This window comes from Pezoporus wallicus, unplaced genomic scaffold (genome assembly GCF_028554395.1).
Source record: "Pezoporus wallicus isolate ANWC-B61680 ecotype Strahan unplaced genomic scaffold, APGP_CSIRO_Pwel_v1 contig_13071, whole genome shotgun sequence".
Classification (NCBI taxonomy): domain Eukaryota; kingdom Metazoa; phylum Chordata; class Aves; order Psittaciformes; family Psittacidae; genus Pezoporus; species Pezoporus wallicus.
In genome coordinates this window covers 35,504-59,334 of record NW_026641407.1, presented here as the reverse complement: position 1 = coordinate 59,334, position 23,831 = coordinate 35,504, and the positions used below count along the sequence as shown (strand labels likewise).

The 23,831-nt window shown below is 58.6% G+C and overlaps 4 protein-coding genes across 5 annotated transcripts; 1 reads left to right on the top strand and 3 right to left on the bottom strand.

Moving 5' to 3' along the window:
- Nucleotides 1–1,002: 1,002 nt before the first annotated feature.
- On the bottom strand, nt 1,003–9,118 carry FRS3 (fibroblast growth factor receptor substrate 3). Of its 2 annotated transcripts, none has more exons than XM_057423579.1 (7): nt 8,965–9,118; nt 6,811–6,944; nt 6,530–6,618; nt 5,820–6,006; nt 3,774–3,935; nt 3,247–3,404; nt 1,003–2,745 (listed from the first exon to the last, which is right to left on the bottom strand). In XM_057423579.1, exons 3-7 carry the CDS (start codon nt 6,593–6,595, stop codon nt 1,831–1,833), a joined length of 1,488 nt encoding a protein of 495 aa, XP_057279562.1. In that variant the 5' UTR covers nt 6,596–6,618; nt 6,811–6,944; nt 8,965–9,118; the 3' UTR covers nt 1,003–1,830. The 2 variants fall into 2 exon arrangements, with proteins under 2 accessions (XP_057279562.1, XP_057279563.1); XM_057423580.1 differs by having other exon boundaries at nt 6,811–6,911; nt 8,965–9,105.
- Nucleotides 9,119–11,203: 2,085 nt separating this feature from the next.
- Nucleotides 11,204–18,073, top strand: PRICKLE4 (prickle planar cell polarity protein 4). Its single transcript, XM_057423569.1, has 8 exons — nt 11,204–11,349; nt 14,626–14,781; nt 15,120–15,227; nt 15,308–15,445; nt 15,537–15,737; nt 15,935–16,121; nt 16,599–16,898; nt 17,159–18,073. The coding sequence occupies exons 2-8, from the start codon at nt 14,629–14,631 to the stop codon at nt 17,650–17,652; spliced, it is 1,581 nt and encodes a 526-aa protein (XP_057279552.1). The 5' UTR covers nt 11,204–11,349; nt 14,626–14,628; the 3' UTR covers nt 17,653–18,073.
- A 369-nt stretch (nt 18,074–18,442) lies between these two features.
- Nucleotides 18,443–20,441, bottom strand: LOC130606921 (periphilin-1-like). Its single transcript, XM_057423557.1, has 5 exons — nt 20,421–20,441; nt 19,823–19,951; nt 19,561–19,683; nt 18,950–19,057; nt 18,443–18,698 (listed from the first exon to the last, which is right to left on the bottom strand). The coding sequence occupies exons 1-5, from the start codon at nt 20,424–20,426 to the stop codon at nt 18,516–18,518; spliced, it is 549 nt and encodes a 182-aa protein (XP_057279540.1). The 5' UTR covers nt 20,427–20,441; the 3' UTR covers nt 18,443–18,515.
- Nucleotides 20,442–20,618: 177 nt separating this feature from the next.
- On the bottom strand, nt 20,619–23,430 carry LOC130606948 (uncharacterized). The gene is made up of 6 exons (XM_057423592.1): nt 23,227–23,430; nt 22,664–22,775; nt 21,464–22,158; nt 21,211–21,302; nt 20,914–21,047; nt 20,619–20,770 (listed from the first exon to the last, which is right to left on the bottom strand). Exons 1-6 carry the CDS (start codon nt 23,428–23,430, stop codon nt 20,619–20,621), a joined length of 1,389 nt encoding a protein of 462 aa, XP_057279575.1.
- Nucleotides 23,431–23,831: the final 401 nt, after the last annotated feature.

Here is a 23,831-nt window from a genome sequence, read left to right as displayed (position 1 = left end):
TGCACCAGCAAGACAAGAGATCCACGTCCTGCCCACACAAGCATGGCACTGCTCACACCTTCTGACCTGCAGGAGCATGTCCTTGCTCCCAAAAGGGTCACATTTCAGCGTGACATTACAGCACCAAACCCAAAAAGGCTGAACTTAATTCTGGACGCCAAGTTTCTGGACCTCAGAAGCAGGTTGCAACAGGACAAGGGGGTTCTCTCCTCTTTCAGCCCAGAGGTTTTGACAGTGGAAACCTTAGGGACAAGGAGAACACAGCAAGATTTGGCAGTGGGACACATCGGAGAGCACTAGCTCTCCCCACTCCTATCCCAGGGAGGAAGATGAACACAGGCAGCAGAAGGGTGGGAATCCAGAGCACTTGTGTCATATTGGAATAGCTTATAATGGCAAAGAGTGAGCCAGGGAGGGACTAAGCTGCAGTGTGTCACCATGTGGAGAGGGGTGGTGGGACAGCCTGCAACAGGACAAGGAGCAGAGACCCTACACAGGGCCTCATGCAGAGGCCTCACAGCTCAGCTTAGACTCAGCCCTGGTATCAAGAGAAAAAAACCACATCAAAGGCCACAGATTTACCCAGGAGCTGAAGCTGAGCCCTTCCAAGCCCCCAGCTGCAGGAAACCAACTGCACATTCCCTCAGGACACCGATCAAACATTCCTCATGGAGCCAGCCAGGCACGTGGGTGAAGGCAAAGACTCTGATACAACTCCAGGCTCGGCTGCCTGGCAGCTCCGCTCGCACTCCCACGTCTCCCATTTGCCACCCAGCCTGCGACAGTCGGTCCCAGTTTAAACATGTCTATTGAGTCACAACTGCTCTTTTCCCCAGCAGCAGCTCAGCAAAGCCACCAACCTCTTCTGAGAGCTGTCCCCCCCCCAGGCAGGAGTGAGCCACGGCGAGTGCTCGTGTCCTATTGGCACTGGTCTGGGCAATCACCATTGGGATGCAAAACATCATCGAGTGAATAAATAAGCAAATAAATAAATCAACACCATTTTGGAACAGCCACCAAAAAGAACCTTTAAAGAGCAGGGTATGGTACAACTGAAGATTTCTGTACCAAACCTCAAACCTCTCTCACAGTTGTGGTCTTCCCCTCCTTTTAAAGCAGGGTCTCTTTAGGAAGTCAGGTTTATGTGATCACAGTGTCTGCGCCCATGGCTGTCTGTCCTCTTCGTTTCTAGAGCTGCCCAATTCAAATGGAATCTGAGAGAGGGACAGAAGTATCAAAAGCTTCTACAAGAAAACACGGAACAGTGCAGAGGGGAAGAAGGAGCTGAGGGGGGAAAGACCACAGCATGAGCCCCCACATCCCCAGGGACCGGCGAAACCACAAGGCCCAGCTGCAGCAGTCGCCTCGAGCCGCAAGGCATGGAATCCATGGAAAATAGGCTGGATTTGCAGTGGAGCTCCTAAAGCAACTCACTTTGGGAAACATGCCTCCACCATGCTATGCTCTGCCTCTGGAGCCAGGCTCTTGGCACTGCTCATGGAGCTGCCAGGCGAGAGCAGAGCTAAGCCAATCCAAGGCTGGACCCACACAGCACCGGTGCCACTGCTGGCACCTCCTGCCCCTCCTGCTGGAGGCTGAACCTTCAAACAGCGATGCTGAATACCCCACAAGGCTTCAAAAACGAACGACATGGGACAGACAGAGAGGGGAGGACAGACAGACAGACTAGGCTTAACATCAGCTGTAGGAGCCATCCCGTGACACCAAGTAATGGGGTAAACAGGGAAGCAGAAGGCAATGGCGAACGGAAGTCACACCGAAGGCAGGTACGGAAGCCACGACACGGTGCTGGCACTCGGCGGGCCCCCCTCACAAGGGCAGGTCAGTGCTGTTATGCCGAGTTTTCCGTGAGGTGCCATCATCTCTGGGCAGGGCCCGTTGCAAACTGGACATGGCTGCTGTCTTTTTTAGGTCGATGACCGCGTAGGAGTCCGTCCGGCGGGCGTCAGGGCTGGCAGGAGCTGGCACACGGGAGGCCGGGGGGTTCTGAGGGCCCTTGTGCGGCTCAGCCTCCAGCTCCACTTGGATGTAGTTGAGCTGCCGTGGCTGCTCCGGGCAGGGCCGGGGGAAGTCGAAGCTGAAGACGTTGGGCACGCAGCTGCGCCGAGGCTTCGGCAGGAAGCTGCTGCGCCGCTGGCCCCGGTGCAGGGCCGTGCTCTCCGAGTTCATGTAGTTCTGGAGGGGATCTTCTTCACCAGCCTCGGAGTAGCCGCTGGGGGAAGGGGTCAACCCATCGCCTGCGTCCTCCTCGCCCCGCGGGAGGGGTTGGCATTCCCACACCGGGGGCAGGGATGGCAAGTTCTCGTAGTGCAGCAAGGCCGTCCTGCGATGGGAGCAGCCGGCTAAGCCCGAGTCCTCCCGGGGCAGCTTCAAGCGCCCGCCTCGGCAGAGAGAGGAGGTGCTGGGGGGCAGCAGGCCGTTGACGTTCTCATAGACGCACTGGGGTGAAGGACACTCCTCCTCACACTCGTTGTTGTTGTTGTTGGGGGGGCAGAAGTGTGTCCTGCACTCCCGGTGGTGCCGACAGGAGCGTCTGCAGTTGGATGTGGGACCTAACACGAACTTAACCTCCCCTGGCTGCAGGAAGACCTGGGGATTGCGGTCTTCGAGGGAGCAGCTGCGGTTCCTATGGGGGAAAGGAGGGTGGACTTCAGGCAAGGAGTGCATACAGTGTCGGCCCCTCAACTCCTGATCACCATTGGCCGTGTTGACGTAGGTGTGGGACTGCAAGGAGAGAAGCAGAGGGACAGTGAAGGGAGAAGAGAAGAGACAAGAGCAAAGCAGCTGAGAAACCAACAGGGATGGAGAATAGGTTGGTGGCTGATGCAGGAGGGGGTGAAAGAATTTCAGAAGTTGGAAAGATCTGGGGGGAGAAAAAAGCCATTTCTGGATTTGTGGGCTGAAGGAGAGACCAAAGGGAGTCCAACTGCAGGAGAAACACATCGTCTAGCTCATGCTCGATGCATATGGCACAGAACTTAAAGTTCTGCTGTGCAAATACTAGTGGATTAAGAAAGGCACCTCAGGCAGAGTGCCTGTTGTAGTGAAGTGTCACACAGCAGAAGTTTCCAAGAGTAAAACGAAGCAAAAGAGGGGAAAAAAAGGATGACAAGGTATGAGGATCCCCTGGGTTGCTGAAGAAACCCAGAACTGCCCAGAACCATGAGCAAACAAGCTGCTCGGTCACTGCTTGCAAACAGGAGAATTTAAGACATCCAGGTTTACCTGTTCATCAGGCCCAATAAGGGCATGAGTAGAGTCTTCACCCACAGAGGAATGCTTCAGGCTGCTCACAGAGGGGTGGTGGGCTGCAGAGTATGGTAGGGTTTCTCCAGAGTAGCTGTGAAATCCATTAGGAAATCCTGGGACAGTGTACCCCAGACCTGGGAGAGAATCAAGGCAGGTAAGGGGGTTACAGCACTGGTTTGCCACAAATAGAGTTTACTTCCTTTCTGCAGTGAGCTGGTATCTGTAAGTCAGAATCAACCTCTCTGGGGAAGACCCCTGTGACAAAGCACCTCATCTAAACACAAGGGCTGTGCTCTCTCAGAATAACAGAATCAACCAGGTTGGAAAAGACCTTTAAGATCATCAAAGCCAACCATTACCCCAGGGCTGCCAAATCCACCACTAAACCATGTCAGTGAGGGGCTCATCTCTTGTTTTAAATCTATTTAAATCATGTGGGTCAGCTGTGAGGGAGCACATCCCTGTGTTCCCCTCTCTTCTCCCAGACACTGAAGGAGCCTTACTGTTGGATGCCTGGGGGGTCCTGGAGAGCTCCCGCTCGGTGGGGTGACTGTTCCTGGTGATGACAACAGGCTCTTCCACAACGTTGATACTGTTACACTGCATCAGGTCCTGGAGCAGGTTAAAGATCTCCTCGGCTCTGGAACACTTAAAGGCAAAAATCCCTGCACAGTAACAAAGAGGAGGGTCAGCAAAGCAAGACAGGGTCCTGCTTTACCAGGAGTGTGCGTAATTCCTGGCTCTAAATGAACAGGCAACTCTGATTTCTTCTGCTGTGTTTAACGCAATCAATCCCTGCAACCCACAGGGAAACAACCAACCACTGTGGATTATTGCATCAACAGGAACACAATGTTATGGCTGCTATCTGACCAAACGGTGCATCGTTACAAGGAACATACTGAGCATCTCAAGTTCTCTTACAAGAATCAATCCCACACAAGCAGAGGTGTGAAAGGACAGGCTACCCGCTCTTGTTTCAGCTCTAATCTGTTCTAACTCGCTTGGCACACAGTCCAATTCTCACTGCCAGGGGAAAAGCTACCCAGTGGCTACCCAAAGCTGAACTGGGCCCTGTGGAGCATGCACATGAGGGAGGGACAATGGAATGGTTAAAATCTATATGGAATTAAACAGCATCTCCCCAGAAGAGCAGCCCCGGCAGAGCCTGTGTGCACGGAGCTGCCAATCCAGGCTGGCAGGCACACGAGCCATGGCAACAGAAACAGCATGGCAACAACGCTGCTGCCACCGAGAGGAAGGCTTTCAAAATCCTGGCCCAAAACACAGCTCTCTCTGCCTTGTACAAGGTGGGGAGCAGCATCAGGAAGGAGTCCTCCCAGTGCAATCAGCTGAGCAGAATCAAATCCTACAAGGGAGGCAGAAACCTCCTCAAAACACACTGCCACCCCTCTCATTTCCCCCTGCTTTGAGACCAGTGAGTAAGTATGTATCTGCTAAAAATCCTGTAATATGTGAAAAGCAAACGGCTCTGCTTCACCACCAGTACCTGGCCCTGAACAGGACAGGTTGTTAAGCACTGCTCTGCATCCTGCAAAAGGCAAACCAGAACCTGAAGAGAAGCGACTCCCACCGCTGGCAGCTGATAAGCAGAGGACTCCAGGAGAGGAAAACCCCATGTACATGAATATTAAAAAGGAGCATATGGCACTACAGATCTGCACAGAGCTCTACCCTGACACTGAACAGTCACACAGAGTCCTTTTGGGTAAGGAGGAGTTTACAAACACACTAAAAGAATGAGGAAGCAAACTTTTTTTGCTCCTTGGGAATGCAGATGCCAAGAAAATGTTCAGCTCTTTAAAAGCAAGAGAGACAGACTGGGAAAAGAACTAACAGGCCCCATTGTAAACTGGAGTCTATTCCCAGTGCTGCTGATGACTTGGCACGTACTCCTGGGTGACTCACTTCCCTTCTCTAGGCACAGCAGCCCCATGCATGAGGTCTGTAAAGCGTAAAACTCCTCTCCCTCTATGTTACAAAGTACTGCCAGGCATAAAATGCAAAGCATTGGATAGAACCAGCACTAACTAAGGCAGAGAGAATGCACCCAGAAAACCAAAACGTGCTCAAACAACTGTTGCTACTGACATGCATTTGGCAGCTCTGTGGAACAGAGCTCCAAGAGGGTCCTGCAAAAAGGTGCAGTGATGCCCTTTCACTTCATCTCAAGTTAAAAGATGCTCAACAAAGTTTCAGCCTTGCAAAAAGCACTTTCTAGCTGCTAAAGAAGCCCAGCACACCCTCCTGTGCATCCTTTAGTACCTAGGCAAAGCCAAACAGCAATCTGACAGGAAATCCACCCCATCCAGTGCTCAAGCCTGCTCCACCAATTGCCTCACGAGCACCAATGCACTAGCAAAATGAGAGCATTAGATTTACACCCAGGTCCTGAGCCACAGTGTTGGTCTCATCAGTGTTTTATCAGGGGCATTAAGTGTATGATCTGCACACTCCAGTACTGTGGGGGAACAGAGGCTGCAGAAGAACCTGTCGATGCATCAGATGAACAGAACCTGGACACTCACCCTGCCCCGTCTGGCAGCGCCGGCCGCTCTCGAAGGAGAAGAGGTTGGAGTCGTAGCCGTAGCGGCGCAGGCAGAGGTAGGGCCACCTGACAGCATCTCGTTTGTGAGTGTGCAAGATGAGCTCCATCTGTGTCAGCTCCATAACCCCAGATCCCAGCTCGTTACCTTCATCGTCCACGTTCGTTACCTGCAGAGGCCACAGGGCTCAGGACACTCAGTGCATTTGGTGTCGCAGAAAAGCCCACCCGTGAGGACACTGTAATTGCTGTGGAGTCCCCCTGTGCTTGCTGAGATGGCCCTTTCTCAGCTGAGAGCACGAATTCAGTGCTGGCAGAAGGTGCCAAGCCAGCAGCCCTGGAGACTGCGTGCCTGGCAGTTCAGCTGATGTGTCTCAGCACAGACACTGGAACACAGCCCTGAGCAATAAAAGGTTTCTCTCCAGTTCCCCATTTCCTCGCTCAGGCTGACTCTCTGTGCAGAGGCAATCTCTCCTGCAAACACAAACGTATTTGCAGCAGAGGTTGCTTAAGGAAAGGGGGGAAAAGCCAAACAAAACAGTGACGTATCTGCAAATCTTATAAAGCAAAAGACTTCTCAGCAAGAGCAGAGGTTTTCTTTCTTTTCATGCCTGGATTCCCACCAACACCGGGCTTTTCTAGTAGTTGGTGCTGTCACAGGCTCTCTGATGGGGATAAAGGTGCAACACTTACCTTGAATTTGGTGGGATGGTTGTCTGGGATGCTGTCTCTGCACAGACAACTGCAGCAGCTCCCCATCACGTCAGTGTAAGAGGTAATCCCTGGGGAGAGGACACAAAACAGAGGACAACTGTATTTTCTCACCAGCTCCTCCCACCACACAGCATTTACAGCCTGTTTCCTCCTCAACTCCCCCTAAACATGGCCCAGTGGGCTCAGATCTCAAACTCCCCAACATGTTCCTTGATTAATGGGTACAATAGAAGGCTAATTCAAAAGAACAGCTTCCTTACCATTAGGCAACTGTTGGGGTTTTTTGGAGGAGTGAGAAGAAATTCCCACTACTGTCCCTCTATCTCCTTCGGGACTTCATGGTAACAGGTATCAGAGTCACCTAAAACACAAGGGAAATGGTCCCATCTTCCACCTGACAAGGAGAATACAATGAAACAGGTTAAAAAGCAGAGAAGGCTACACAGGGGGTAAGGAGGTGACTGAAGCTCCTTTCAAATATCACAAGGATATTATTTTAATTCACGACCTGCTTTTTGTATGAAAATAGAAATAATTTTTCAAAGAGCACTCCTGTGACTGCTAAAAAAATACATTGTCTACAGCTCAAAAACCTAAAACTAAGATATTTTACCCTTTGAAGGTGCTGCTTTGGGACTCTACACAGGGTTTCTCAGTTGTGCAAATAAAACACAATGCTGAGAGGTGGTGAGGATATAAGGAACCACACACATCTGCTGCTCAGGAATGTGCGGATACCTTCATGCCACGCAAGGTCCTTAAGGGTCAGAGAACCAGCAGCCTTAAAAGCAAGTGAACACAACAGCCCTTCTGCTTCAGGCTGTGAGAAGGAATGGCAGAAACCCCCAAAGCTCCGTGCTCTGACCACAGCCAGCGAGCACAAGGACCAAGCAGGCAGGAGCTGCACGCACCGGGAGTGAGAAATACCAGGGGCTTGGATGCAAACGTAAAGGATTCCGCGTGCACTCGAGGGCAGGGGACCCAGCAGCAGGTCACAGGGGAGATGTCCCCTTGGGTGAGAACAGCCGCTGAGCTCTCCATCCACGGCGTGAGGGAGTGAAGTCCTACGGGTGAGCAGCCTGGCAGCGGAGCAGCACACGAAATGAAAAGGCTATTGGAAAGCTCTCCCCCTGCCAGGCCAGAACCCGCCTCAACACTCGCTCCAAATTAAACCATGAATCACAGAGCGGCCTCTCCGAGCAGAGCCACGCTGTGCCGCTGCCCTCGGGCTCCCACTTCATCTCTGACATCGAATCAACCACCCCCCCCCAGCTGCAACCCCACGCCTCGGCTTTGGCTGAAGAATGCCCTCCCATGTCCTAACCCTGCCAAGCCCCCTGGAAGAGCAGTGTTTGCTTTAGAAAGCAGGAAGGAGCTTGGGCACAAATCAAGCCACCTGCATGTCCCCATCACCCCAACGCCCTGTTCAACCCCATCCTATTTGCTTTTCTAGGCTCAGTTATGGATTTACTCCCTGCTGACCTTACAAGCTTTGCTCAATAATGTAGCAACAGATCCCTCTCTGCTCCATCTATTCTGCTCACTGAGGGCCTTGTCCTCTGCTGTCTCTGCCCTCCTGCTCCCATCACATCAGTAAAAACACCAAAACCTGGTATAAAACATCTTACCTTTGTCTCCTCTTTCTCCTTTCTCCCTCTTTCCCCTTTCTCCCTCTTTCCCTCTGGTGCTCCCTCCCCTCACACCTAACCTACAATGGGGTTTGGTTGAAGAGCTGCTGCCTACCCCAAGCAGTTGTTGTGGCCAGAACTGCACAAGCAAGAAGCAAATGCACATCTCGGGATGCCTGAACGCTCCCTGGGCCCTTCCTGCTCCTCCTCACTGCTCCGTATTTCAGGGGCATCACTTCCACGCTTCACTCTCCAGGCTCCAGCCTCTCGCTCAGCGCCTCCCCAGTTCACAGCCTTTAACCTGTCAACCCAAGCACTCCAATGGCACCACCGCTGCTTCCCCCCAACCAGACCCGCAACCCACCCTCCCCTTTCCCAGCACCCAAACCTAAACCCTCCTTACACCTAAACCTTCGCACCCCTCCTCGGCCCTGCCTGCACTGCTGCCTGTTGCTCCCACAGCAGCCCCGTCCACCCAAGACCCCCCTTCCTCACCCCAGCGCTTCCCCCTGCTCCCAAGGGACCAAGGCCCCAGCGGGCAGCCCTGCACACGGACACCGGGAGCGGAACGGCTCACACGGCCCCGCACCGACCGACGGCAGGGAGGGAGGGGAAGGGCTAAAGAGGGCCCGCGGGAAGGGAAAGGGGCTGGAGGGGAGGAGGAAGCGGCGAGGCCCGGGGGATAACGGGGAAGAGGGCGCAAAGGGAGCGCGGGGAAGGGGACGAGGGGAGCGGGAGACGGGAGCGCGGCCGGTGCCGGGGGAAGGCCCGGGTGCGGGTCGGTACCTGAGGCGCTGCCCGGCTCCGCAGAGCTGAGGCCCGGGCCCCCGCTGCCGCCCGGCCCCCGGCCCGGCCCCGGGGGTCCGGGTGCGGGGGTCCCGGTGCGGGTCGGGCCCCGCCAGCGCCGCGTCCCACAGCGCGGGCCGGGCCCGCCGGGAGCAGCGAGACCGGCGGCCGCCGCCTAGAGCGTCGCGGGCGGGGAGGACCCGGACGGGACCAAGGGCGGCCGCCAGGGGGCGGGCGGGGCCCGCGGCGACAGCGCCGAGAGGGGGCGGGGACTGGGGAAGGGGCGTGGTCAGAGAGAGGGGCGGGGCTTGGGTGTCCCCGGGGTTGGGGGGGGGGATTGTGGGGTCTGGGGCCGGATGCGGAGCTGTGGGGTCAATGGGGGGGGCAGTGGAGATGGGTCTGGGGCAGGGGAGATGCTGAGGGGTCAGTGAAGGGGACTGGGGGTGATGGGGGTCAGCGCCTCAGCACCCTCACAGGGAAGAGCTTCTGCCTAAGAGCTCAGCTCAGTCTCCCCTTCAAGCCATTCCCCTTGGCCTGTCCCTACATCCTTGTCCCAAGCCCCTCTCCAGCTTTCCTGCAGCCCCTTCAGGCACTGGAGCTGCTCTCAGGTCTCCCCTTCAGGAGCCTTCTCTTCTCCAGGCTGCCCCAGCCCAGCTCTCTCAGCCTGGCTCCAGAGCAGAGCTGCTCCAGCCCTCGCAGCATCTCCATGGCCTCCTCTGGCCTCGCTCCAACAGCTCCACGTCCCTCCTGTGCTGCTGCCCCAGAGCTGGATCAGGGCTGCAGGGGGGGGTCTCATGAGAGCACAACAGAGGGGCAGGATCCCCTCCCTGCCCTGCTGCACATGGGGGGTTCTGGGCTGCAATGTGTTCAGTGTCCTTCCTTAGAAAGCCCCAAATGCTCCATGTGTCAGCTCCGAGTCCCTAACAAAGATTTTGCCCATCCATCATTCCATGCTGCAGAGGGATGCAGGAGCGCTGGGAGCAGTGGCGAGGAAGGGGGCCCAGCACCACCCAGGGGTACAAAGTCCACAGCAGCGAGCGGGTCAAGATAAAGCAGCACAGAACAACCTCCCAGCAAAGCCAAACAGCGGGTTAACGTCCCTGGCACAGATCCGAGCCCTTAAAGGGTCCCTGTGGAATTGCAGGGCTGGTTTGGCAGCTCCAATAGGACTCCTGTGTGGGGTTCGGAGGCCTGTAGAGATGCTCGTCTGCCCTTTCTCCCTTTCCTCTTGCTTCTTTCCCTGCCCAGGTGATTTTGCAGAGGTATGTGCAAAGCTATAAATCACCCATGCACCGTATCCATGTAATAATGCACCAACACTGCCCTGCACGGCCTCTACCAGTGATGCCACAGAGCCTGGCCACCTCCTCTACCAAATTACCACCCCTGCAGATCCCGGCTGTCATCCTGACCCTGGTTCCCCAGAGCCCCACATAACACATGGGCCTCCTCCACTTCATGGAGCCCCAAACCAAGCAGCAGCTCCTGGGCATCAGCTCTGGTGCAGCCTCTGCCGATGAGGGGGTTTGGAGGGATGCTGTGTCCGTGCCCATCCCTAAAGTCACATCATGGGGCAGGATAAACCTCCTGGCATGTGACAAATGCACCGAAGCACACCAAGGACGCTGTGCCTCGCGTCAGAGCCTCTGATACATTCTACCCTGACTCTTGCCCGGGTGCAATTGCTGCAGCCGAAGCCGGTCTGAATGGCTCTTAGGGCAGAGTCGTCAGGTGAGCAGGGCTTTGGAAAACTAGGACATCCCGCCTCGCCCCTGGCTCCCTCCTTTGTGAGAGCCCAGCCGGAGTTTCTCCACCTCTAAATGGAGCTGTAATGACACTTCCCGCTCTTTCATGAGGCTTCGACTCTTTCCCTGAGCCGGCTAGGGAAATAAATCACGGCGCGGATCATAAAAGCCATCAAAACGGCAACCTGGGCTGAACCGAGGCGCGGACGGAAAATGAGAGGCAGGGAGCAGCGCCGATGTCACCAGCGCTCCTGCCCCGGGGGGTTAATGCGTGTGTGGGTCCGTCCCCCCCCTACACACACACACACACACACCGCCCTTTGCTCTTCCCCTCCCCGCCTACCGCGGGGTTCCCCTGCCATTGGCTGCCGCGGCAGGTTTAGGCTGAAATCCCTGAAAACCTGTAATTAGGACCCCGCTGACACGGAGCCGGCTCTTGGGGAGGCGGATTAAACACGAGAGAGAGAGGGGCGGGTTGGGTTGGGGTGGGGGGGGAAACCAAGCTGTTTCCCTGGCTCAGCTTGGATGTTTTCCTTTCGCTTTGCACCGTGTTCCCGGCCCAGCCTCCTCCATTCCCGACCGGGACAAGGCAGTGGACGGAGCGACGGAGCGCGGAGCCCAAGGCAAGGCGAAGGGGCAGGTACGTGTGTGCCAGGGTGAGTATGTGTTGGGTTGGGGTGGTGGGGATGGAGAGCCGCGTCCGGGTGTTGTTGGAAAGGGAAGAGGAGGTGGATGAGTAGAAACGGAGGGCTTGGGGGGCTGTTTTTCTCTCGGAGGAATAAACGGAGGGAGGAGAAGGGTGTCGCTGCCCCCGCTGAGAGCAAAGAGACGGGGTCTGCTCCATGATGTAGTGCCAGGGTGGACTGGGCATGGGGTGCTGTGTCTCTGGATGTGAGGGGCTCCAGAAGGGGTCTGAGCTCTGCCATCCTGCCTCCAGCCGGGATTAGGTGGAATGGGATGTTCTGGGGCTGGTGATGGAGGTTGGGCCCTGTCGCACATGGATGTGCCGGGATGGAGCCTGGTGGCTGCGGGGAGAGGCGGGTGCTGGCGCTCGGTTCACACCCATGGGTTAATGGGTCACTGCTCCCTGTGAACCGGGAATGGTTGGATGGGGAAAAACACGTTAGGAAAAGCCCTTTGCAGCACTGGCGCATCCCCAAATGAGCAGAGCAGCCTGTGGCATTGGTCACGGCCCCCTCCGGTGATGTGGTGCCATATGGTGGAGCAGGATGCTGAACACACGGGGGGTTACACTCGCCTTGTCCCCTCACACTGCTGACCCAGAGACTGCTGTGTCCAGCAGTCCAGCAGTGGAGTGTTGCTCCACCTGGTGCCATCACAGGGCCAAAAGGCACCTCGGGCTCCTTTGTGAGCCAGGCTCCAGCCTGGCTCGGGCTGTGCTGCAGGACTTGCTGCTCTGGCTTGCCTTGCCTTGCCAGACCTCAGCTTATCTCTGCCCAGAAGAGCTGCATCTTTATTGCTCTGCATCTTTATTTCCACGTAGCTCCGTTGCAGCTGTGTTGACAGGAGCTCAAGCGAAAACAGGTTATCCTGTGGGTGAGGTGGTGAACACAGAGCTGTGCCTCTGAGGGCTGCCGGTGCGTTTGGGTGCTTGAAAGGGGATCAGCTCTTTTTGGTAGTGCCGAGGTGTTGTGTTACCCCGGGCTTGTGGAGTGTTTGGTGCTTCTGGAGGGGGCTGAAGGTGGGATGTTGTGAGATGGAGACTGCAGCTAGCCAAAGGCTATGGCAGAGATGGAGCCCATGCTGGGAGCAGGGAGCTTGTGCTGAATGAGAATGGGCCAGGGTGGCTGCTCTGCAAGTTAATGTGTGACCTTGGCAGGAGAGGGCTGGGAGCCAGCTGGAGACAGGGGCTGCTCCCGGGGAGCCAAACAAGATGGAGATCCCCATGAATCCCTTTAGACACCGAGGGGCTGTGAGCAGGCAGGGGAGCGCAGCGGGGCCATCACCCATCCTTTGGGGAGCACAAGGGAGCTGAGCAATCGCAGCCTGGAGAAGCTCCCACAGGCAGAACCAGAGACTTCTAAAGCAGAGGCAAATGACAGCGGGTGGCACGCAGCCTGCCCGACTGGTCTGTCACACATCCCTCTTTGGGGGTGCACCGACAGCACTCAGGTCCGTGCGCACAGGGAAGAGCAGGCCTCCAAAGCACCCTGATGCCTGGTCCAGGCTCCCCTGCCCCCGTTCCTGAGGCTGGGAGCATCCTTGTATCCCTTCGCATGCCAGCAGGGAAGAGCAGCAGCAGGACTGCCTGGAGGCAGCGAGGGAAGGCAGGAAGGAAGCGGGGATAGGGATGGGGAGCAGAGGAGACAGACCTGTTGGGGCTGCCTGGCTCCTTAGCATGGGGCGCGTACCTCTGTCACTGTCTGGGGCTAATTACAGGGACTTGTGTGCAGCCCAGACGGCTGCCAGCCGCCGTAATCACATCAAACCGGGCTGGGCTCCCCAGCGCATCCCTACGGATCCAGGAGCCCTGCCCTCGCCAGTGTCCCCCAGCATCACCCTGCTGATGGGAAAAGGTGCCCTGTGCACGCTGCCGCAGGGATGGGGTTCCACGGGTACCACCGGTGCTGCTGGGGCTGCAGAGCATCACAAGGGTCTAATCCCAGCCAAGCCCCAACAGATTAGATAAATGCAACTTGGAGGCTTAATTAGCCAAGCTCAGCAGAGACACTTACCCAGACAAGGTAGCAGCTGGGTTGGGGATGGACATGGAGCCCATGGAGGTTCCCATCCATCATCCCCAGGGACACACATCTTCTTTTGGAGCTGCAAAGCCAAGACTGCTCCCTGGCCCAACACCGGCAGTGGCAGAGCAGCCCTTCACCATGTCAGCAAGGCCAGGGCTCTCTTCGGCCTGCAGATACATGGAGTTGGGACAAGTTACTTCATCCCCATCCCCTCCTGAGCACAGCTTCAAACAGCACCATGCAACCAGCCCTGCAGTGTAAGCCCAAACCCCAGGGAAGAGCCAGCAGCACTTTTGTTTTACCCCTGATGAGCCAACCTGCAGTGTTAATCATTGACTCAGGTGCTTGGTGGGGAAACCCGAGTGGTCCTGGCTGATCCCAGCTCCAGAGCCGACCACGTTTGGGTGCATCACCCAGAGATCCTACATAGGAAGGCGAGTGATCTGTGGTGCAGGGAGCAGGGGGGGTTGAAGGTGTTTAGTGGGGATGTGGCTGCTGGTGCTGGCCAGGATGGGCTGGGTGAACTGGTCCTCATGGTGGCACTGATGCAGGAGGACCTAAGTGCATGGCCTGGGGGCTACCACCCCACAACCCTTATTCTGAGCCCATGCCAAGCTCTTTGCTGTGTAAAACACTTTCCAGAGCAGTCGCTCAATCCATGGTGGGCACTGAACCATCTGCAGGGGTGCTCTGGGGCTGTTTGGTCACAGCGCTGGGACCCAGCTCAGCTCCATCCCACCCCATCCCTGCACCAGGGCAGGAAGCACGGGCAGAGGGCGTTGGGCTCTGGGCTGGTGTCCAGGGAGCCCCAGGAGCCCCTGGTCAGGCTTTGTTTTGGAAAGCCAAGCCAGGAAGGAAGCGAGCAGCGAGGAACCGCATGGGGAGGAGGGGACGCGCAGGATGGGTTTCCACTGCGTAGCCGTGGGCCTGGAGAGGTGGTGGCTGCAGAACAATAGCAGCCCGAGGGGAATACACGATTTTCCACTGGATTAGGCTGGACCTCGGTCTCCTCCCACTGCCCCGCTCAGGGCCAGGCCACCAGGCCAGGGATCAGCTGTGCCAGCAGAGGACTGGTGGGGAAACCTCTGTGCTGCTTGAGCATGGACACCCGGGGTCTTCCCTGCACAGCTTCAAGCCATCCCCACCCCATCAGTGCCCTACTCCCCGCCTCGCTGAGGCTCTCACCAGCTCCCATCCTGTCTCCCCAGCTCATGTCCCTGCCCAGCACCGCATGGCCCCAGCGCGATGAGCCCCCTCCCTGCGGCACCACCACCACCAGCCTCCCGCTGGCCTCATCCGACAGCGACTCCGGCTGTGCCCTGGAAGAGTATCCGGAGCCCTCCACAGAGCCTGCGCCCCCCGAGGTGGGAGCACCCTGTATCTCTCCCAGCCCTGTGGGTGCCATCCATGGTGGTACCCACAGCAGAGCATCCCCAGCCCTGGGATGATGGAAATGGTATCACCATCCATGGTGGTACCCACAGCAGAGCATCCCCAGCCCTGGGATGATGGAAATGGTATCACCATCCACAGTGGTACCCACAGCAGAGCATCCCCAGCCCTGGGATGATGGAAATGGTATCACCATCCACAGTGGTACCCACAGCAGAGCATCCCCACGATGAAGCATGTGTTTGAGCAATGCAGCTTGAACCCCCCTAAAAACCCACTTGTGTTTCTCTCCTCTACACAACACCCTCAGGTCCCGCCGTGCTCCGGCGCCCCCACTCTGCATCCCTGCTCACCCACTGACAGCATCCAGCTCCGCACTAGAGCCCTCCTGCAGCAGCTGCCCCCTCAGGACTGCGATGTAAGATACCGATCAGTTGGGTGCTGCCCACCCTGGGCTTTACCCGCACCCCATCCCCTCACCTCCACCTCCCCGTGCAGGAGCGGTACTGCCCCGACCTCGCCGAGGAGGAGAGGAGGCAGCTCCGAGCCTTCAGTGCCCGACGGAGACGCGAAGCGCTGGGGCAGGGGCTGGCATGCCCCGTGCCGGGTCCCTGCCATGGCTGTCCCTGCAAGAAGGTGAAGCATCCCCGCTATGAGCACCCGTTATTCCCCAGTGGGGACCCATCCCCAGCCTGGCTCCAAACACCGCATCCCCTCTGCCTTGCAGTGCGGCCGGAGGCTGAACAAGGGGGACCCAGGGGTCTCAGCATCGCGCCTCGGGGACCAGTTCTGGCATCCGTCCTGCTTCTCCTGCCACTTCTGCCACCAGCCCCTGGTGGACCTCATCTACTTCCAGCAGGATGGGAGGATCTACTGCGGCCGGCACCACGCTGAGCTCTTTCGGCCCCGCTGTGCCTCCTGCGACCAGGTGAGTGCTGGGCAGGGGGGAAGCTTTTGACTCCCTTTTGTGTTGTTAAGAGACCGCATGCTCATCTGGAGCTGCAGACACGCTGATGGCCAAGAGGAAATGTTCCTTCCCGAGTCCCTGTGCTCTCAGCACGGCAAAGCATCCTCCAGGCTATGGGGTTCCAGATGGATCCTTTATGGATGGCTTTCCCCCTCCAGCTGATCTTCATGGAGGAATGCATCGAGGCCGAGGGCCGGCGCTGGCACTTGGAGCACTTCTGCTGCCTGGAGTGCGATGCTCCCCTGCGCGGGCAGCGCTACGTGATGCAGAGCGGCCGCCCCTGCTGCCGTGGATGCTTCGAGAGCCTCTTCGCTGAGCCCTGCCAGGCCTGCGGGGACCCCATCGGTACGGCCCAGCACCCCTCAACCCGGGCAGGGTGAAAGAGGATCAAGGAATGGTTTGGGTTGGAAGGGACCTTAAAGCTGATCCAGGGACCCCTTCCATAGAGCAGCTTGCTCCAAGCCCCTGTGTCCAACCTGGCCTTGAACACTGCCAGGGATGGGGCAGCCACAGCTTCTCTGGGCACCCTGTGCCAGTGCCTCAGCACCCTCACAGGGAGGACCGTCTTCCTTATCTCCAACCTGAACTCCCCGTTTCAGTTTGAACCCATCACCCTTTGCTTTATTGCTACATCCCTGATGCACAGGATCCTTGTAGCCCCCCCCCCCCCCCCCCCCGTAAGGCTGCTCCGGGGCTCCCCAGGCAGGACGTGGGCCGGGAGCTGCCGCTCCGGAGCCAGATCCCTGCGGCTGGGTGGGAAGGACGGGCTCTGGCAGGGGGGCTGCGGGCAGAGCCTCCCCCTCACCCGTGGTTGCCCCTCAGGTGCTGACAGCGAGGAGGCCACGCACCAGGGGCTGCGCTGGCACGCCCGGGCCGCCTGCTTCTGCTGCAGCCGCTGCCGCAAGCCCCTGCGGGGGCAGCCCCTCACGGCGCGCCGCGGGCGGCTCTTCTGCTCCGAGACCTGCAGCCGGCGGCAGGACGGAGCCTCCAGCGCCTCCTCCGACTCCTCCGACTCTGCCTTCGCTTCGGCTCCATCCCCGGCCTCGACGCCCCTGTCCCGAGCCAGCGCCGCGGGCAGGACCGGCGGCACCGGGGGCTGCAGGCAGCCGGTGGAAGGGGCTGGTAAGGATGCTCCTGCTCCGCTTGTGATGTGGTGGGAGGGGAGCGGGAGCAAAACCAGGCTCCGCTCAGCCCCTGGGTACTTTATGGGGTCTGGGACATGGATGCAGCACAAGCACCGAGTCCCCAGCCCACTGCCCACAGCAGGGTGAATGCTGGTGGTTGGGATTCGGTGGGTAAAACCCTCCTCTGCACGCCGAGGGGCTGGGGCAGGGCAGGCTCAGCCTTCCCCTTCTCACCCACCTTTGCTTTCCTTCTTCCAGAGGCTCCTTCAGATCCGGCCCCCGTACATCCTGCGTTCAGGAGTCGGGAGGGCTGCGGAGCAGTGGGTAAGGAGCGGAGCAGCGATGCTGCGCACACAGGGATGCTGGGACCACCGGCCGGACACCCCTCTGCCCCCCAGCCCAGCACAGAGGGTCCCAATGAGCTTGGAGGCTCGGGACACCCAGTTTTGGGGGGCTCTGAGCCCAGAGCACCCGCAGGCAATGGAAACGCATCGTTCCGAGCAGGCACATCCCCTGGCCAGCACAGCCTGCAGCCGGAGGACATCGACCTGCAGGACATCACAGAGGAGGATGACTCCTGGTGCCCCACCTGCTCTTCATCTTCAGACACGGACTCAGAGGAAGAGGGTTTCTTCTTTGGGAAGCCCATTCCCAAGCCTGGGATGAGCTCCCTGGGCAGGGAGCCTCCGGAGAGGGCCAGGGGCAGGACGGTGAAGCCGTGGGGCAGCAGCAAGCACTGCAGCGTGTCCTAACAGCAGGGACTGGGGGTACTGGACCCGGGCTGCTGCCCTGCCAGCCCCTGCCGTGCTCTCACCACGTTCCGAGTGTGTGCTGGATGTGGCTCAAGGCTCATGGGAAGCTGTTGGGATCCTTCCCCCCCCCCCGGCAGCCACCGGCAAACAACAGCCTGTGATTCCCAGCGGCCTCTCCCGCAATTAGGAACAGGAAAAGCAGGTAGGGAGCAGGGAGCTGCGGCCTCCCTTCGCAGACACGGTGGCAGCCCAGAGAGCAGCCACATGCAGGGGAGGGGACAAAGGCAGAGCTGCCTGCATCGTCCTGCTGCTGGGGACCTGTGGGGACAGGCAGGGTCCTGGCTGCAGGGTGGGATCCTTCACTGGGATACCTTGAAGGATGAACACCATGGCCAGCCATGCTCCATCCCTCATGGCACCAAGGGAGCAGCTCTGCTGCTGCCAACGACGATGCTCCAATAAAGTTCGGCTGAAATCTGACCGCAAGAGAGCCAGCACAGCTCTGTCCCCATTCCTCCTCACCTCGGGGCCAGCATGGCATTGACCATGCCACCAGTGATCCCCTACGGTGGGCTCTGCAACACGAGGAGAGTGGGACCAGAAGGATGCCAGAGCAAGAGCTGCAACGATCACAACTGGTTTAACTTAGATGTAAACCAAAGAACAACCCAGGGGGTTCAGGGCACATCCCTGTGAACCAGGAATGGAGCGAGGAGCTGGGGTGGAGGGGAGCAAACATTGCAGCCTCCCCACACTGAGCAGGGCTAAAACCAAGCACCCACTTCCCCCACCTCCATGTCCGTGAGAGGTGGTGGGATCGCACCAATGTGTCCATAACATCCTGACCTGAGGGCTCAGCACCCTCAGTGGCTTGGGGTGGCCGAGTCGTAGCTGTTGATGAAGTCCTCCAGCTCCTGGAGGTGGTGGATGCGGCCCTGGCGCAGGTTCGCCCTCAGCGCCAGCCCCAGCGCTGCCTCCATGGAGGGCTCCTTCTGCAGCAGCATCGTGGCCACCACTGCGATGGTCAGGCTGAACTGCTGGTAGGACTGCAGGGGAGCAGCATGGAGTCAGCACAGGACCTCCCAAAACCTCCCCACCAATAGCATGCACCCCCCCGAGCTCATCCACAAACCCCATGAGCCCACTTAAAGCCCTTCTCGCCCACAAGCACTTCCCCTACAACCACTGTTGTTGCTAAGAGGCGTTTCCCCCCAGTGACCCCAAAAGTACCAAACTCACATCCCACATCACCCAGCATCACTTCTGCCCCCACAGCTCAGGGGCCACAAGGACTCACCAGCTCAATCTTCTCCTTCCTGGAGAGGACAGCAGCAGAGCGGAGGTCTGTGATGGCTGGGGAGGGGTTTGGGAGCTCAGAGCAGAGCTGGTGCGAGTCATCTGCAGCCTGTGCAGTGATAAAGGTGAGGAAGAGTCAGACCCTTTGAAGGAGAGAGGGTCTGGGCAAGGTTTAGGCTGAACTGGGGCTAGCAGCACCCATTGCTAGCCAGGGACTGGTCACCCTGTGTGGGGACCCACTTGGCTCCCTTCTCTGACATGCAAGAGCTGCCCCAGCTCCCCCCCAGCATCACCACAAGAGCCCTGCCAGCAGCTTTCTCTTGGCCATTAGGCAGTAAATAAGCTGCTCTGCATCGCTCGCGCTGAGGCTGGAGCCCCAGGTTGGTCACGCTCCATCACGCCTCTCGTTGTTCTGTTGGCCTATTCCCAGCTCGTTCCCATTTATCGGCATCTCCGGGGCTGCCACGGGCTCTGCCTCCAGACAAAGCAGTGCTTTTACCCAGCCCCTAATCCTGCCAACAGGATCCTGCTCCCAAGCTGCGGCAGCATCCCGGGGCACCCGCCCCATGCAGGGACACCTCGGAGCGAGAGCAGAGACACCCTGCCCCGTACCGGTTTCGCCTCACTGGATTCAGGAGGGTGCTGGGTCCCTGCTGAGGTCTCTGGTTTGATGCAGGTACAGGAGGAAGCCTCTCTGGGTTGTACCTTGGGCTCTGTGGGATCTTCTGGTGGGATCTGCAAGAGTTTGGATGGCTGAAGGTCACCAAGAAGCTGTGGGTGCACAGGATGGGGGGAGCCAGCACAGCCCTGCCCTCAGCAGTGGCCTCTCCCCTGGGGGGGGACACACAATGGGGCTGCCCACCCCAAGACTCACCCCAGCACTGGCAGCTTCTACCTTGCCCTGCTGGCCCTGGGATGGCTCAGCAGGCTCCGGAGGGGCTGTGGGACTGCAGGGACATGACCCAGCACCAGCCTCAGGGCTGCTTTGGTTGCATGGCTTTACCTGTAACAAAGCATTGCAGAGCCCATGGTGAGGGCTGGCGATGCCACCCAGGCAAAGGGATAAAAGGGTTTGCAAAGGGGAGTGCAAGCTCCCTGGGCTCTGCTCTTAGGAGGGAAGGAGAGAAGCAGGAGCTGCTCCCCTGGCCCAGCAGAACTCTTCCCCAGCGGGGCTGGCTCTGTTTCCAAAGCAGAAGGGCCTAGGCTGCCTGCTCAACCTGGGGACATGCAATGGTGTGAGGCTGGGCCATGTGTCTGTCCCGGGAAGAGGAGCCTGGGGACAAAGGAAAACCCAAAGGAAACCATGGGGCTTTGCAGCACTGGAGAAGAGTCAGGAAAAATCCCATGCCTGGCAAAGAGACAGCAAGGTGAAGAGCGAAAGGGCTGGATGAGAGCGAGGAGGAAGAGTTACAGTGGCCAAGGAGACCCTGAGACACCTCCAGAGGTGCCCCAGGAGAGGAGCGATCTCCTACCAGCATCTCTCCTGCTGCCTGCTCTGTCTTCACAGCCTCTGTCACAACCTGGGGATCAGCAGCCAGGCTCTTCTGAGAGGTACTGGTGGCTCTGGAGCACTCTGGGACCTTCTCACTGGCTGCTGGCATGTCCTGGAGGACACAGTGAGGGTCAGGGCCACGGCAGCACCGTGCGGGGCTCCAGCCAGGCAAACCCGGTCACCGTTTGGCATGTAAGCAGTGAAATCCCACAACCTTGGCCTGCTGCTCCCCGCTCTGCACAGGAGCTTTGATGGGAGTAAGTGGCTCTTCTTTGACCACTGGCTGGCTCGTCCCAGAGCCGCGAGTAGACCGAGAGGGTGGCCAATACCCTGCGGAGCGAGACACACAACAGGAGCAACTCCTCGCTCTGCCCAAGCAGCTGGTGCTGAGCAGCGAGGAGCTGGTGCTGAGCAGCGAGGAGCTGGTGCTGAGCAGCGAGGAGCTGGTGCTGAGCACAGTGTAAGGCACATACCTCTGGGCTGAACACACAGCGGGCGCAGGACCGTGGTTGGCTTTCGGTGGGCTCTGCGAAGGCGTTGGCAGTGCCTCCTAGAAGGGCCATGGAAGCCCCAGGGCTTGCAGTCATCCTGGAAGCCACCTTGCTCCCTGCAGGAACAAAGGCAGATGCAGGAGATAGGACTGAGGCTGGAAGGGATCTCCAGTGCAATCCCTCGACCTTGAGCTAGCTCCAAAGCTGCATCCCCTTCCTTGGCTGTGCCTGGCCACAGAGCCTGGCCCCGTGTGCCCCACCATGGGCACAGGCACTCACTCTGTCTGGTGGGCAGGGGGCCAGGGGGAGTGCTGCCTCTCGTTGGGGAATTCACGCCAGGTAGAGCGGCTGGGGCCGGGTGGCATCATCTCCTGCAGGGAACGAGGTGGGTTTAGACACAGAGCAGGGCAGGGGATGCTGGGGGTCTGCCATGCAGGGAAACCTGTCCCCATGCATTGTGCTGCTCACCATGGCAGTGAATGGCCCCTGGCTCATTTCACCCGCTCCTTGCCCCCAGTCCACCACCCCTCACCGGGTGCCAGCCCTCTCCAAAGCACTCCTCAGGTCCTCCGTCACCTCTGGCACCCCAAAAGCATGGAGCGGACCAGTCATTGGGTGCCCATCCCCTGTACTCCTCATTCCCACAGTAGTCAGCAGGGCCAGGGAATGGCCTGGGGTCACAGGACCAAAGCTGCAATGGCAAATGATCGCCAGTGAGGACAGTGGCATGCAGGGAACAGCCACACAGCTGCCACCCCTCTGGTCCATTTCTCCTCACCGGGTACCAGCCCTCTCCAAAGCAGGCTTCAGGTCTTTGGTCACATTCTTCATTGTCCCAGTGGCGTGGAGGTGACACATCATGAGGTCCCCATCTCCTGTTCTCCTCATTCCCATAGAGGTCATCAGGGCCAGGGAATGGTCCGGGCTCAGAGAGCCAGGGCTGCAATGGCAAATCCCCACCAGTGAGGACAGTGGCACACTGGAGACAGCCACGCAGCTGCCATCCCCCTGGCCCACCTCCCCATACCGAGTACTGGCCCTCTCCGAAGCACTCCACAGGTCCTTGGTCACACTCTTCATTGTGCCAGGATGGTGGCGGGAGGCAGTTGTTGGGTGCCCATCCCCTGTTCTCCTCAGCCACATGGAAGTCAAGACCAGGGAAGGGCTCCCAGGGATCAGGCTGCAAAGGATGGCAGCTCCCTGGGTTTAGATTTGCTGTGGTTCCCCCTCCCCACGGCAGTGCTCAGCCCCTTCTGTCTCTCCTGCTGCACGGGGAACCCATGGTTTTGGCTACCCCAGATTTGCAGGTGAACCCCAACAGCACCATCTCTCCCCACTGCATGGCCCCTTACCGGGCACCACTGGCCTCTCCCTCTCCTGCGCTGGGGCATCTCATCCCACATGTTCTGGGAGCCATAACGTCGGGGTGGTGATGGTCCAGCTTGCCAAGGACCAGGCTGTGGAGAGAGCACAGGGAGGTGAAAGCAGGATGGGACCCTCACCTTGACCCTTGCACCAGCTGGATGCTGAGCAGGGATGGGGAGCCAGGAGCCCATCCATCCTCTTCCCCTGCATGAGGTCGCAGATAAGTCCCAATTCTTCCCCATACATCAGTGATGCACTCCTGCCTCCTCAGCATCCTATGCAATGGAGCATCCCCCATTGCCCCCAGAGCTCCCCCCCTCCCACTACCCTGGCAGCACGGCAGCAGGGGGGTCACAAACCCACCTACCTGCCTGGGGAAGCCCCTCCTGGAGCCCGTGGGCGAGTACATCCTGCCTCGAAGCTCTTCCTGGCCGTGGTCCCAGGGAGGACAAGGGCCCCGGAGGGGTCAGCACCCTGCTCTGGAGGGAGAGGTGCGGGTGAGCACATCCCCACATCACTCACAGCGCGATGGGGACCACAGGGACCCCGCTCCCTATGGACACGGGGCCTCCCAGCACCGCGGCTGCTTCCATGTGTTGCAAACACAAAAGCATAACTACATTCCCCACCCCCCAGGAATAGCTCTGCTAGCTCTAAGCCCCGTCAGAAAGACCCGGTCAGGTTCACAGTACAGCTTATTCACATGCAAGATATGCGGCTCTTTTGGGTTGCCAGAGATAAAACCCATTAACCACAGAATAGCCACAGCACCAACAATGCAGCTGCAATCACAAGCCAGATTTCCCAGCTTGAAACACTTGAGTCTTGCCAAAAGCCTTCTGGGGAGGGCGAGGTGGACAAACCCCTCCAGCTGCCCATACAACCAGGTGTGGAACTCATCCCCATAGGGTACAATTGGGGTGTTTATACCTGGTTATTGCACAAAGTGCTGCGGGTGGGACTGTGGTCCAGCCTTGTGGTCGCGGTGTACGGGTATTTCTTGGCCACAGGTATATCCAGCAGCCGTTGGATTAAACACTTTTCGGTATCAAGCAGCACAACGGGACCGGGCAGCATCCGCCCCGCTCCACATCCCACAGAGCTCCTCCACCTGGTCCCTGTGCCCGCCGCCATCATCCTGACCCACAGCGACCTTGTGCATCTTCTTCACTGGTTTTATGCTCCCAACACCTTGGTTGAGCCCCGCCCTCGCTCGCAAGCACGTCTCAACACCCCCACCCCCATCCCCCAAACCCCACGGGTCTCAGCACCCCACAGCATCATCCCCACGGATCCCAGCCGAGCCGCTCTGGCTCCTTGGCACGGATACCCCCCTGCCCAGCTGGGGCTCTGCATCGGGGCAAAGGACCCGGACGCGGAGGCAAAAAAAACATTCCCTAGCACAGCCCTTGTGGTTCCCCGACCACGGTGTGGGGCACAGAGCAGGGCTCATCGCAAGGGACGCAGTCAGGGATGCTCTGACCCGATACTGGGGCTCCCAGAGCCACCAGTGGATGCCCGCAGCCCCCATCCCG

Excerpts from the sequence above, each read along its gene's own strand:
- FRS3 (XM_057423579.1), bottom strand. The coding sequence starts at position 6,595 with ATGGGGAGCTGCTGCAGTTGTCTGTGCAGAGACAGCATCCCAGACAAC. Across the intron at positions 6,007-6,529 it reads ACCATCCCACCAAATTCAAG|GTAACGAACGTGGACGATGA; the intron begins GTAAGTGTTGCA and ends TGGCCTCTGCAG. Across the intron at positions 3,405-3,773 it reads GACCCCCCAGGCATCCAACA|GTCTGGGGTACACTGTCCCA; the intron begins GTAAGGCTCCTT and ends ATTCTCTCCCAG.
- PRICKLE4 (XM_057423569.1), top strand. The coding sequence starts at position 14,629 with ATGTCCCTGCCCAGCACCGCATGGCCCCAGCGCGATGAGCCCCCTCCC. Across the intron at positions 15,446-15,536 it reads ATGGCTGTCCCTGCAAGAAG|TGCGGCCGGAGGCTGAACAA; the intron begins GTGAAGCATCCC and ends TCTGCCTTGCAG. Across the intron at positions 15,738-15,934 it reads GCTGTGCCTCCTGCGACCAG|CTGATCTTCATGGAGGAATG; the intron begins GTGAGTGCTGGG and ends TTCCCCCTCCAG.
- LOC130606921 (XM_057423557.1), bottom strand. Across the intron at positions 19,684-19,822 it reads TAGAAGCTGCCAGTGCTGGG|ATCCCACCAGAAGATCCCAC; the intron begins GTGAGTCTTGGG and ends AAACTCTTGCAG. Across the intron at positions 18,699-18,949 it reads GGAAGGAGAAGATTGAGCTG|TCCTACCAGCAGTTCAGCCT; the intron begins GTGAGTCCTTGT and ends GCTCCCCTGCAG.
- LOC130606948 (XM_057423592.1), bottom strand. The coding sequence starts at position 23,430 with ATGGCGGCGGGCACAGGGACCAGGTGGAGGAGCTCTGTGGGATGTGGA. Across the intron at positions 21,303-21,463 it reads TTGGAGAGGGCTGGCACCCG|GAGATGATGCCACCCGGCCC; the intron begins GTGAGGGGTGGT and ends CGTTCCCTGCAG. Across the intron at positions 21,048-21,210 it reads CCCCCTGCCCACCAGACAGA|GGAGCAAGGTGGCTTCCAGG; the intron begins GTGAGTGCCTGT and ends TTGTTCCTGCAG.